Source organism: Haliotis rubra, unplaced genomic scaffold (genome assembly GCF_003918875.1).
Source record: "Haliotis rubra isolate DU_JTF1 unplaced genomic scaffold, ASM391887v1 Scf89, whole genome shotgun sequence".
In the NCBI taxonomy this organism is placed as follows: Eukaryota; Metazoa; Mollusca; class Gastropoda; order Lepetellida; family Haliotidae; genus Haliotis; species Haliotis rubra.
The window spans coordinates 921,958-936,494 of record NW_025767623.1 but is presented as its reverse complement, the minus strand read 5'-3'; the positions used below and the strand labels follow the sequence as shown (position 1 = coordinate 936,494).

At 44.0% G+C, this 14,537-nt stretch overlaps 1 protein-coding gene across 1 annotated transcript in view; it reads right to left on the bottom strand.

Moving 5' to 3' along the window:
• Window positions 1-1,185: 1,185 nt before the first annotated feature.
• Window positions 1,186-14,537, bottom strand: part of LOC124263617 (cubilin-like) — a 49,173-nt gene continuing 35,821 nt past the window's right edge. Inside the window, exons 11-17 of the mRNA XM_046698267.1 lie at window positions 13,303-13,384; window positions 12,199-12,308; window positions 8,592-8,738; window positions 7,161-7,251; window positions 5,173-5,288; window positions 3,605-3,808; window positions 1,186-2,971 (exon numbers count right to left, since the gene is read on the bottom strand). Of these exons, the coding sequence (XP_046554223.1) occupies window positions 2,826-2,971; window positions 3,605-3,808; window positions 5,173-5,288; window positions 7,161-7,251; window positions 8,592-8,738; window positions 12,199-12,308; window positions 13,303-13,384 (896 nt within the window). The 3' untranslated portion in view covers window positions 1,186-2,825. The remainder of the gene's footprint in view (window positions 2,972-3,604; window positions 3,809-5,172; window positions 5,289-7,160; window positions 7,252-8,591; window positions 8,739-12,198; window positions 12,309-13,302; window positions 13,385-14,537) is intronic.

Genomic DNA, 14,537 nt, shown 5'->3' with positions numbered 1-14,537 from the left:
GTTGTATTTGCTGATAAGTATAAAGAAAAAAACATTTGTTTTTTTTTTGTTTTTTTAGAAACTGCACAAATTACAATTTCAGATTTCACATCCAGTGTAAAATGATTCAGTTCCAGTGTAACATTAACTTCCCAGAAATATTCAGTCATGACTTTTCAGAAAGTGAAGTGAGTTTTCTTAGAAATAAACACGTTTTCAGGCCCTGACAACGTCCTAGATATGTTCCATCATCAAGTATTTCAAACTCTATTACAGCGGTTCCAAAATCGTTTGTGTTCGATTATGAGAAAATTTGACCGATTGCTTGGTCGTTTGGCCACTGCGACCAATCTTCGATTATTTCAATTAATCGGAACACCACTAATGTGTAGTAGTCACACAAAATACTGCCATGTACATTTAATAGACCATACTTGATTTTGAGGCATTGTTTTCATTTTGAGACACACGTATTGAATCTTACCCTTGAAATTTGTCTGCTTTAATCGAGATTAATCCGGAAGATTGTTTTATACTTACCGACATGTCTCGCATGAACAAGACCATGTTTACATGTTCAGTTCCCATTTGTAGCAAGAATGAAGCATTGAGAACTCATTGAGAAAAGTAGACGAAAAACGATGCTAGTCACTGGAGACTACCATCACCAGATTCATGTTGACCTCAGCTTAATTTAGTTGTCTTGGGCTTGTGGACTCGCATGGATTTCAGAGGCTGCATGCACAGCATTATGAGTTCAACACAGTACAGTCGAATCTGATTGTGTCAAACTCATGTGAACGTTGAAATATTTGCTTTATCTGGTGTTCAAGACAACCAACAATTGGCTCAGTCAGTTGTGTGTCAAGTGAGAATAAAGCTTACGGTTTCGTGAGTGTAAATATGTGGTCATTTTTAAAAAAATAAATATTTGAAACCTTTCAAGTCATGGGTGTAATTTATGCTTAATTTTGATACTTGGGACTCCCAATTGAATATGAAACAACCTGTACTTTGACATGTCAGGTTCAAGATCCGGGTATTTATATGATCGCAAATAGGGACGGATTTCACATTGACCCTAATGTGAGTTTGGGAAAACGGTGAATTCGACGTATCCAAGCTGTAGACAAGGAGGCTTGCCTGCATTTAATTGCCATGCTTGACCTGCCCCCTAGACATAAATAACCCACAACGCTTTCTGTTAAAATACAAAATTTATTTCTGTAAACTGACACTAAGCTACTAATCAATTCTACATCCGATAAAGACAAGTAAAAGTGGTAAATACACTTGTGAAGGCTCCTCTCAAGTAGTTGAAAGAAAACAGTATCACATTGTTACATAGGGAACAATAAACAGTAATATATATATAAAATTAATCTCTGTGTCTGGTTATTGAGATTACATACTATGTAAAATATAAATTTATTTCACAAAACTTGATGTCCAATAAAAACATATCATCCAGGCGTTTGTGCACATAATCCGATATAATCACTGGGGCTTGTATTGCTGAAAATAATACGTCCTAGGTCCAACACTCGTTCACTGATAGCCACCTACATATAAATAATTAGGAGATAAACATTCTGTGTTGCAAAATCAGAGGTATGTAACGGAATTATAATACCTGTAAAGTTTTTATTTAAAACCTCACGCTACGCGTTCAAATTTTCCAAAACAGTATGTCCATCTCCATTCTACCATAACCGCGTTATGAAGATTTTAAAAAGATACATACATAGTGTGTTGGAAAATCAGAGGTATATAACGTGGTTATATACCTCTGAATGACTTTAATTAACCAATCACAATCCAGTATTTACTTTAGTTATGATAGAATTTTATTTATATGTAGATGGCTATCAGTGAACGAGTGTTGGACCTAGGACACACAAGCCCCTGTGGCTCTTTCCCGAGTGAACACGGTTGCGAAGCCAAGTCAGTTTGTCGTTTCCGATCTTTGAATCAGTATGTGTCTGACATGGTTTGTTCCCATGGTTACCAAAAGTGATGTCATAACACTAAAAGTTTGATGGAAGCAACTAGTTGTAAAAATACATTGGGGAAAAAAACTCGGACAAGTGTAAAAGGAAACTTGCTACAAGAAGCATCTAACAGAAAACTGAAACGCTTTGAGTGTTGTTAGGGGGAGACAACTGAGACAGTCGCTCCTCGCGACACCCACAATAAAATAACATCTCACCTTAAATGCTAAACATAAAATATCATAGTAGCGGAGATTGTCAGAATAACAATTTTAGGATACTCTAAAAATAGCATCAACATTAACATTGTCCACTGAGCTATCTTATGTGTCGAATCTTGTCTCTTACTTGGCAGTATCGAAGTACTGAGAGAACCATGCCTAGTATTACAGTATTAGGGCGTGGCTAGATGTGCCACTTGCGATTAAAGAATATTCAGCATTAACTTTACAAGGGAAGGGGCTCAGTTTCAATGTCGGTTGTATTCTGACGTGGGATGTGGTCATTTAGTGGCTAAGACTCGGGCTTAAGACCTTACTTAATTTTATTTGTATCTACTAACAGAGGGTCCCGTTACACAAAGGTCTCGTAAGCTAAGATATCGTAACTTTTCTCGTAGCATACGTACTTCCTATACTGTAACATTAACTACGACAGTCGTAGAGCTACAAGAGCTTTTGCCTTTGTACAAAGCGATCTTAGGGCCTAAGGTGATCGTAACTCCCATTCCTCAACAGAGACTTTCGACAGGAGTAGTGCTAAGGTTGCTTTGTACAACAGCACCCTGAAAGCGATGAAACGGTAATGTTAGATTTTGAGTGTCTAAAGAAGCAATTAATTATCAAATAGTACTAATTAATGAGTGATTGGCTCTTGGTCTTCCTTTTTCTTGGCTGCTCTTCTTTCATTACATAGGCGGTATGTTATGAAGATGATCCCACAGGCAACCACGATGATGGACAGAACGCCAGCAATTGTCAGAACGTCTGTACCTTGTTCAACTGAAATATATGGAGTATTGTCAAAACCTGTCTGTCCTCTACTGAAATATATAGTTGATTGATTGTTACCTGTTTAACGAAGCACTCAGCAATATTCCAGCTATATGACTGCGGTCTGTAAATAATCGAGTCTGAACCAGACAATCCAATGATCAACAGCATGGGCATCGATCTACGCAAATGGGAATTGATGACATGTGTCAACCAAGTCAGCGAACCTGACAACCCGATCCCGTTAGTCGCCTCTTACGACAACCATGGGTTGCTGAAGACCAAATCTAACCGGGAGTGGTTTAAAGTGTGTATTCTTGAAACGAAATTTATAGTGTTCTGAGAAAGAGCGTTTTCTTTAAGTGAAATTTACAGAGTGTTTTCAGAAAATGTATTCTTTAACTGAAATGTACATAGTGTTTTTAGAATGGTGTGTGTTCTTCAAGTGAATTTTAAAGAGTTTTCAGAAAGTGTGTATTCTCGAAACGGAATTTAGAACGTGTGTTATTGAAATGCAATAAACAGTATCGCGAGGTGTGTTCTTCAAATGAAATTTATAGAGTCAAGTGAGAACATGTTCTCGTCCCCCATCAGTATGTACAGATACCAGAGCTCATCAAACGGAGACATATGTAGACTTACTCTCCCGTGGTACAAGCGTGTCGGCATAGTATTGGAACCTGAAGCCTTTGTTTGCCATCATATCCATGTTGCCGTCCCCACCAGTCATCTTCATGTTCATGTCGTCAGCCTTGAAGGTGAGCATCAGCACCTGGCCAGTGCCGCGATACGTTGGTTTCCTCTTTCCACACCACTCGCCAATTCTTTCAGTGTCGTGGCTCTCACCTGGAACATGATTGGAGGTCAGAGTTGACTGACAGAACAGTGTCCCCAAAATCGTTCCCCTCTCTCATCACCTCTCTCAATTCTCTCGGACCGCCTCCGTGGTGTAGTGGTTGGAACCAGTGGTTAGAGCGGAAGGTCGCGGGTTCGATCCCCGGCCGCGTCATACCAAAAGACGTTAAAATATGGTACTTGTTGGTCTCTGCCTGGCGCTCAGCATTAATGGGTACAAGGACTTGCCGGCACGGAGTCAGTATAATGTGTATGGGTGGGTATTCATGCTTCACTGCGGCATGGTATCTCAGTGAGCTAGCACTATAAAACCAGCTTCAGTCTGGGCCAGTACAAGCAGCCGCACATACACACGCATGCACGTCGTCATATGAGTGAAATATTCTTAATTCTCTCTCCACCCACTCTCAATCGTCCCTTCTGCCCTCTCTCAACATTGCTCTTTTCTCTCTCCTTCCTGCTTTCCACACCTGTCTTCAATTCTCTCCGCCCCTCACCATGTTCATTCATTCTCTCTCCTCTCATATTTCCCCTCCCAATCTCCCCCCGCCCCTTCTGTTCTCTCTCCACCTCACTCATAGTCGCTCCGGGGCGGTGGGGTAGCCTAATGGTTAAAGCGTTCGCTCGTCATGCCGAAGACCCGGGTTCGATTCCCCACATGGGTACAATTATGTGAAGCCCATTTCTGGTGTCCCCCGCCGTGATATTGCTGGAATATTGCTAAACGCGGCGTAAAACCCAACTCACTCACTCACTCACTCATAGTCGCTCCAAAGTTTCTTCTTCCAACCCATCTGCCCCCTCTCACCTCAACCCTGTCTTCTCCTACATCACCACCTCCCAACCTACATCACCCTCTCTCTTCCTATCTCCCCACTTTTTCTCCCACTCTTACTTCTCTCAACCCTCTCTCCACATATTTCTGTATGTCACAACCACCCTCACCTCAGACCTCTCTCCACCTACATCACCCTCTCTCCACCTACATCACCCTCTCCAGACTCCTACATGACTTTCTCTCCTCCCATCACTCTCCGTCCTCTCACCTCAGACTCTCCCCTACACCACCCCCTCTCCCGACTCTCTCCTACACCACCCTCCCTCCCGACTCTCTCCTACATCACCCTCCCTCCCGACTCTCTCCTACATCCCCCCTCTCCCGACTCTCTCCTACATCACCCTCCCTCCCGACTCTCTCCTACATCTCCGTCTCCTCCCATAAATTGATCTCCCACTGCCCCGTCCTTTCAACTCTCTGCGTCCATTTTTAGTGCCATTCCTCCCCACCTTTCTTTCATCTCTGATATCTATATCCACTCATCATATGTGGAGTGAATGAAAAAATATCTTCTTACCATCATTGACGAAGGCGAAGTCGTCACAGTTGTCAGGCAAGTTAGATTCTAGTACCTCAATGACCACGACGTAATCCGGGCGATATGACACGAACCTCCACGAGCACATCGAGGCGCTGAAACAGTAAATACAAAACTATGGCACGGACAATGCTGAAACTTTCACCTCAATAGACAAGGAGCTGAAATAGTAAACACAAAACTAGGATATGGGACGGACAGCTGAAACTTTGATCTCAGTAGACAAGGAGCTGGAATAGTAAACACAAAACTATGATATGGGACGGACAGCTGAAACTTTGATCCCAGTAGACAAGGAGCAGGAACAGTAAATACAAAACTATGGCGCGTACAAAGCTGATACTCTCACCTAAATTGACAAGGAGCTGAAACTTTTACCAAAGTAACACTCAAACTTGAAACATTCACCACAGTAACGCACCAACATGGATGAAACCTTCACAGGAACTCACCTACATGGGTGAAACCTTCACAGGAACTCACCAACATGGGTGAAACCTTCACAGGAACTCACCAGCATGGGTGAAGCAGAGCTGAAGGGTACAGCTCGAAGGTGTATTCAAATGGGTATTGCATGGAAGCTAGCTAAGTGTACTCACAGTGGGTATTGGATGGAGGCAAGCTAGGTGTACTCACAGTGGGTATTGGATGGAGGCAAGCTAGGTGTACTCACAGTGGGTATTGCATGGAAGCTAGCTAAGTGTACTCACAGTGGGTATTGGATGGAGGCAAGCTAGGTGTACTCATTGTGGGTATTGCATTGAAGCTAGCTAAGTGTACCCATTGTGTGTATTGCATGGTGGCTAGCTAGGAGTACTCATTGTGTGTATTGCATGGAGGTTAGCTAGGTGTACTTACAGTGGGTATTGCATGGAAGCTAGCTAGGTGTACTCACAGTGGGTATTGGATGGAGGCAAGCTAGGTGTACTCACAGTGGGTATTGCATGGAGGCTAGCTAGATGTACTCACAGTGGGTATTGAACGGTGGCAAGCTAGGTGTACTCATTGTGGGTATTGCATGGAGGCTAGGTAGATGTACTCACAGTGGGTATTGAATGGTGGCAAGCTAGATGTACTCACAGTGTACATTTCATGGAGGCTAGCTAGGTGTATTCACAGTGGGTATTGAATGGAGACTAGCTAGGTGCACTCATTGTGTGTATTGCATTGAAGCTAGCTAAGTGTACTCATTGTGTGTATTGCATGGTGGCTAGCTAGGAGTACTCATTGTGTGTATTGCATGGAGGTTAGCTAGGTGTACTTACAGTGGGTATTGAATGGAGGCAAGCTAGGTGTACTCATTGTGTGTATTGAATGGAGGCAAGCTAGGTGTCCTCACCGTGGTATTGCATGCATGCTAGCTAGGTGTACTCACAGTGAGTATTGCATGCATGCTAGCTAGGTGTACTCACAGTGGGTATTGAATGGTGGCTAGCTAGGTGTACTCACAGTGGGTATTGCATGGAGGTTAGCTAGGTGTACTCACAGTGGGTATTGAATGGAGGCTAGCTAGGTGTACTCACAGTGGGTATTGAATGGTGGCTAGCTAGGTGTACTCACAGTGGGTATTGCATGGTGGCTAGCTAGGTGTACTCACAGTGGGTATTGCATGGAGGTTAGCTAGGTGTACTCACAGTGGGTATTGAATGGAGGTAAGCTAGGTGTACTCACAGTGGGTATTGAATGGTGGCTAGCTAGGTGTACTCACAGTGGGTATTGCATTGTGGCTAGCTAGGTGTACTCACAGTGGGTATTGCATGGAGGTTAGCTAGGTGTACTCACAGTGGGTATTGAATGGAGGTTAGCTAGGTGTACTCACAGTGGGTATTGCATGGTGGCTAGCTAGGTGTACTCACAGTGGGTATTGAATGGTGGCTAGCTAGGTGTACTCACAGTGGGTATTGCATGGAGGCTAGCTAGGTGTACTCACAGTGGGTATTGCATGGTGGCTAGCTAGGTGTACTCACAGTGGGTATTGCATAGGGAAGTTAGGTGATGTCAAGATGACCTTTTCTCTCTTAGCCAAGATGTTCATCATTTTAGGACAGCCTCCTTCCTCTGTGGAGAAGAACCACCATTTACATAATACAGCAAGCTACTTACTTCTTATTGAGAAATATCACATTATTTCACCATTTCAACATTACATACTTCTTGCAGAAAAGTATCTCACCATTTCACCACTACGTACTTTTTAGAGAGAAATATCTCACCATTACATAATTCTTGCAGAGAAATATCTCACCATTTCACCATTACATACTTCTTGCAGAGAAATATCTCACCATTTCAACACTACATAATTCATACAGAGAAATATTTCACTATTTCATCACTATTTACTTTTTACAGAGAAACTATTCACCATTTCAGTAATGAAGAAATATATCATCATTTTACTAGAACTTTACAGATATATATATTTTACCAGTTCACCACTACTTCTTACTGAACAATATTTCACTATTTTACTTCTAACTGAGAAATGTTTCACCATTTCACCACTACTGTTTTTACAGAGAAATATTTCACCACCATGTCACTACTTACTTCTTACAGAGAAATGATTCACCACGATGTCACTACTTACTTCTTACAGAGAAAAGTTTCACCACGATGTCACTACTTACTTCTTACAGAGAAATGTTTCACCACGATGTCACTACTTACTTCTTACAGAGAAATGTAAATGTTTCACCACGATGTCACTACTTACTTCTTACAGAGAAATGTAAATGTTTCACCACGATGTCACTACTTACTTCTTACAGAGAAATGTTTCACCACGATGTCACTACTTACTTCTTACAGAGAAATGTTTCACCACGATGTCACTACTTACTTCTTACAGAGAAATGTTTCACCACGATGTCACTATTTACTTCTAACTGAGAAATGTTTCACCATTTCACCACTACTGTTTTTACAGAGAAATATTTCACCACGATGTCACTACTTACTTCTTACAGAGAAATGTTTCACCACGATGTCACTACTTACTTCTTACAGAGAAATGTTTCACCACGATGTCACTACTTACTTCTTACAGAGAAATGTTTCACCACGATGTCACTACTTACTTCTTACAGAGAAAAGTTTCACCACGATGTCACTACTTACTTCTTACAAAGAAATGTTTCACCACGATGTCACCACTTACTTCTTACAGAGAAATGTTTCACCACGATGTCACTACTTACTTCTTACAGAGAAATGTTTCACCACGATGTCACTACTTACTTCTTACAGAGAAATGTTTCACCACGATGTCACTACTTACTTCTTACAGAGAAATGTTTCACCACGATGTCACTACTTACTTCTTACAGAGAAATGTTTCATCATTTTAACAGAACTATTTTTACAGAAAAGTATTTCACCATTTCCGCTCTACTTACTTCTTACAGAGAAGTATTTCACAATGACCTTTCCCTTCATCATTTTGTTATCTGTCATGATTTCGTAAGACAGATATCGACCAGTGCTGGAAAACATTTTCTTGAATGCCCCACACATCTTTTCCATTGGTGATGCTTTGTCTTCTCCTGGAACAAAAACACCATACTGACCATTTAACATTCTGACGGGTCGTGGGAGGGACAGGGGGTCGTTGGGGGGGACAGGGGGTCGTTGGGGGAACAGTGGTTTGGGGGAAGATGAAGCTGAAGAGGATGGAGAAGGGTGGCGATGGCTGGACATTTGCTTACAATCAGTTCTTCATCATATATACTCAGCAGCAAAAAACACCCGTCAGTACGAATTCAAAATTAGATAGGCACTGTAATCAAATCATTTCAGAAATGGACATACTAAGCGGATCAAAAACATTTTTTGTGTACAATATCTTGACACATCAATGAATAACTCGGCACAATTTCAAGACATTACGTGAACGTTTGCAATCCATTCAAACTCTTGACTTCAGTATCTAGTGTGGGTACCACGAGCGGCAATAACTGCAGCACAGCGTCTATGCATGGAGTGCACCAATCGATTGATGAAGGCCATTGGCACCTGGAACCACACTCTGAGAAAGGCCTGGCGCAATAAATCGGCTGTGCTCGGCCTTGGTATGATATTATTCAGTCTCCTCTGAATTTCATCCCAAAGATGTTCAATTGGGTTTAAATCAGGACTAAGGGCTGGCCACTGCATAATGTTGACACCGTTCGGCTGTAGGAAGTCCCGTGTAGCTCTGGCAGTATGGGCCCGGGCGTTATCATGCTGGAAAATGTTCTTCCGGTGACGTGCGAAATGTGGTATGACGCGGGGTCTGAGAGCTTGGTCGATGTAGCGCACCGCTGTGATGCCGCCTCCTCTCCTTGGACCAAGGTTCTGGAACACCACAGGACCCACTCTCTGGTTCAGGCCTATTCCACCCCATACCATGATGATTGCACCTCCCCATGAGTCTGGTTTGAGTAACACTGGCCACGTCGTCGCCATATTCTTGTTCTGCCATCTCCATTTGATACGCAGTACCGACTCACATTTGTGAACAGAACAGTTCTCCATTGCCTGTATCGCCAGTTTTGGTGTTGTAGGGCAAACTGTAGACGTTCACGCCGATGACGAGGGGTGAGGATAGGTCCACGGTAAGGCCTACGGCAATGGAGGTTCCCGCTGTTAAGACTTCGGCGTACTGTATCAGTACTGATTGGTCTTCCATGTGTTCCCACTGTCTGGCGTGCTGTTTCGGATGCCTGCATGAAGGGATTTTGTACATGCCGTCGCACAACATGGCAGTCTTGTCGTCTTATGGTCACCCTTGGTCTGCCATTACTGGGGCGATCATTTGTGGTGTTGGTGGCCCGGAAACGTTGCTGCAGCCTGTAGATGGTCCGAACGTTGACCTGGAAGTGATTGGCAACGGCTTGTGCAGTGTGGCCACCTTCAAGTCTTCCTAGCGCCTGGTTCCTCTAAACTGTGATGAGTCGCGGGATCCTGCTGACGTTGTAATGTAAATGTTTCAACCAGGTTTAGGGGTGCATTTTATAGGGCTGGTCCTTGTGAACAGCACGTGGAGCATGAGTTGCATGAAAAACATGGAGAACACCGTACCATCTCCCGAGATCAGGTTGCGTTTTTGAGACCATTTCCTGGGTTCCATTCTGAGTTTTGGAAGAAATGTCTTTGCTCAGGTAAAGTTGGAGATGTGGTAAAAAATATACAATCAAAACATTAAATGAGTTTACAGTTATCCGTTTCTGCAAAGGAAAATTCCAAACTGACGTTTCTTTTGCTGCTTAGTATATCAGATTCGAATCCACACTCTCACAGTCAGGCACCTAATCGCCAGCACACACAGTCAGCAATCTAACCCACTCAGCCACCGTGGCTTCCAGTGAGATGGAGACCTGACAACAGGCAGTCTAGTGACATACTTTGTGTGGCCAACTGACAAGTTTAATTGGGCTCCCACTGCTGAAGCTATGAATACACGATGCTTTTTAGAAAGTGGTCAGATGTAACATACGTTACATTGGGATAGCACTGTCTCAGTACAGACTCTAGCACCTTTTTGGAATCCCCATTCTCAGAGTCAGGCACCCAATCGCCAGCACACAAAGTTAGCGATCTAACCCACTCAGCCATCGCCGCTTCCACAAATCGGACAACTGGTAGTCTACATCACATGCTTTTACCTTTGTTACGGACCGCCTCCGTGGTGTAGTGGTTAGAGCGTCCGCCCGGAGAGCGGAAGGTCGCGGGTTCGATCCCCCACCGCGTCATACCAAAAGACGTTAAAATATGGTAATTGTTGGACCCTGCCTGGCGCTGGGCATTAATGGGTACAACAAGGACTGGTCGGCTCGGAGTCCGTATAATGTGTCTGAGTGGGGTATTCATGCTTCACTGCGGTATGGTATCTCAGTGGGCTAGCACTATAAAACCAGCTTCAGTCTGGGCTAGTACAAACAGCCGCACATACACATACATACGCATGCACGTCGTCATATGAGCGAAATATTCTCCAGCACGACGTTAAACCCAATTTCACCTCACCTCACCTCACCTCACCTCTCTTACGAGCAAAACTGGGCATCGCACCCGTTGCCTGAGCTATGAATACACAATGCCACTTAGAAAGTGTCCAGATATAACATATGTTGTATTTGAGATTACACTTTCTCAATCAAGTACATATTGTAGTACTTGTGTCTGGTTGAGTCCCGTCTAGGAGTAGTATGTTCAAAACTTTCAAAGTTCAATTCAAACTTACCAGATTTTTAAACGTAGTATTTTTTTTGTTATTTTACACTTGGCTAAACTTTACCTACAATCACCAGCGGCTGAAGGGATGGTGTAAATCCAGCCAGGGTCCATGCAGGTAGCAAAAGTAATGTAAGTCCCCATGGTCCCTAGCATGGTGATGTACCTTCAGTTGTTGGCGGTCTTTAGCCCATTTTCACATTTGTTGTTGTTTATTATCTATTCTTTTAAATGCTATCAACTAGTTGTAACTTCTAACTGTTATTCTACTCTCCACCCATGACAGGTTATTATTCCGTATGTATTTAGTCTTAAGATTCAAATTCTCGTCACGATATGGCTGAAATATTGCCGATGTGACGCTAAACTTTAACCCACTCACTCACTCATCCGTCTAGGAATACCAGAGTAAGGCAATTATCCAATACCGACAACGACAGACAAGAAAAACATATTTTAAGTTATCTCCCTTCCTTCGATTTGCATTCGCAAAACATCGGTACTTTCCGCTCATAATATAGACTCAATTATTCGAGATAAAGAATTACTAACACGAAGTACCAAATGAATTCCTACAGTTCGTCATTCCCAGCGGGTAACATAGAAAATGTTACTCACATGTAAGCAGGGTACATTGAAAATATTAGAAGAGTACTCAGCCAATAGACAAACGACATGATATTTTGGGCAATTTTGCTCAAAGTTAGGTTTCCGATATTTATCGATAGTCAATCGATATTGTGTTAACGCTAATCGATGTCTATGATCTATATTGATAGCCAGTGTCCTTACCATCATATACTGTGACACAGTCGGCCATGTCCATCAGGGTTGACTCTATGTGAACGTTTACCACCTCATCGTCACTGGGCGCCATCACTCGGTACATGCACATGGAGTTCCTGGAACACACACAACAGGCTCCTGTATCTAATACCTCGAGTCCATATTACATGATGGCAACGGGGAGGGGTCAGGTTGGGGTGGGGGTGGGGGGTGACTTGGCAACATAGTTTGGAGGGGTCAGGGTGGGTGACATGGCAACCTCATGGGGAGGGGTTAGGGTGGGGTGGGTGACTTGACAACATAGTTTGGGGGATCAGAGTGGGTGACATGGCAACCTCATGGGAAGGGGTCAGGGTGGGTGGGTGACATGGCAACGAATGTGGAGGGTCAGGGTGGGTGGGTGACATGGCAACCTAGTTTTGAGTGGTCAGGGTGGGTGGGTGACATGGAAACTTAGTTTTGGGGAGGAGGGTGGGTGGGTGACATGGCAACTAGTTTGGAGGAGACAGGGTGGGTGGATTATATGACAACTTCATGGGGAGGGGTCAGGGTGGGTGGGTGATATGGCAATCTAGTTTGGAGGGGACAGGGTAGGTGGGTGACACGGCAACCTAGTTTGGAGGGGTCAGGGTGGGTGGGTGACTTGGCAACTAGTTTGGAGGGGTCTAGGTTGGTGGGTGACATGGCAACCCTAGTTTGGAGGGTCAGGGTTGGTGGGTGACTTGGCAACTAGTTTGGAGGGTCAGGGTGGGTGGGTGACATGGCAACCTAGTTTGGAGGGGTCAGGGCGGGTGGGTGACATGGCAGCCTCATGGGGAGAGGGTCAGGGTGGGTGGGTGACATGGCAACCCTAGTTTGGAGGGTCAGGGTGGGTGGGTGACATGGCAACCTAGTTTGGACTGGTCAGGGTGGGTGGGTGATATGACAACTTCATGGGGAGGGTCAGGGTGGTTGGGTGAGATGGCAACCCTAGTTTGGAGGGGTCAGGGTGGGTGGGTGACATGGCAATCTACTTTTTGGAGGGGTCAGGGTGGGTGGGTGACATGGCAGCCTCATGGGGAGGGGTCAGGGTGGGTGACTTGGCAATCATGGGATCATCAGTTATCCTACCTCTGAATGTCCTCATGTTCTGCTGTCTTTGCAGTACCATTGTCGGCCGCCATTTTCATAAACATTCCGTTACACTGTGAGGCTGCAACAAGAACGTCATAAATACAAACATCCGGGTGCTTCAATTTGCTACAGCAAAGGACGCTGAAGGACAGGTGTTTGGTCTTCGAAGAATTTCCGACCAAACCATCTGAAATTGTCTGAGAGAAGCGATAATTGGAGCGTATCGACCAAAAGTTGGAGCTGTCCTGACACGGCTACACCGACAACGACGTGTCCAGTGGTCCAACAAGATACAGGTATGGAACCTGAGGAACTGGCGACGCGTTTGGTTCAGCGATGAGTGGCGTTTCATCCTGCAACGACGGGATTGGAGGCAACGTGTCTATCGATGTCAACACGAACGTTTTGCGCCGAACTGCGTTCGACAGGTGGACCGATTTAGTGGGGAGGCGTCATGGTGTGGGGAATCATTTCCTACATGGGTAGAACAGAGCGAGCGGTGGTTGAAGGCAGTGTTACAGCAAATCGCAACATCGACCAAATCCTGCGACCTCATCTTCTCCCACTTTTTATCCGTAGAGGGAGCTGTAAACACAACAATGTTCGACCCCTCGCAGCTCGTGTAGCAGGTACCTATCTCACCAATAAAAACGTCAATACCCATATGTATGACAGGTGTAAAACACTACAGATATATGACAGGTATAAGACACACCAGATGTATGACAGGTATAACACACAACAGATGTATGACAGGTATAACACACAACAGATGTATGACAGGTATAACACACACCAGATGTATGACAGATATAACGCACACCAGATCTATGACAGATATAACACACACCAGATGTATAACAGGTATAACACACTCCAGATGTATGACAGGTATAACACACTCCAGATGTATGACAGGTGTAATACACACCAGATGTATGACATGTATAACACACTCCAGATGTATGACAGGTATAACACACACCAGATGTATGAAAGGTGTAATAGACACCAGATGTATGACAGGTGTAACACACTCCAGATGTATGACAGGTGTAATACACACCATGTGTATGACAGGTATAACACACTCCAGATGTATGACAGGTATAACACACTCCAGATGTATGACAGGTATAACACGCTCCAGATGTATGACAGGTATAACACACACCAGATGTATGACAGGTGTAATACACACCAGATGTATGACAGGTGTAACACACACCAGA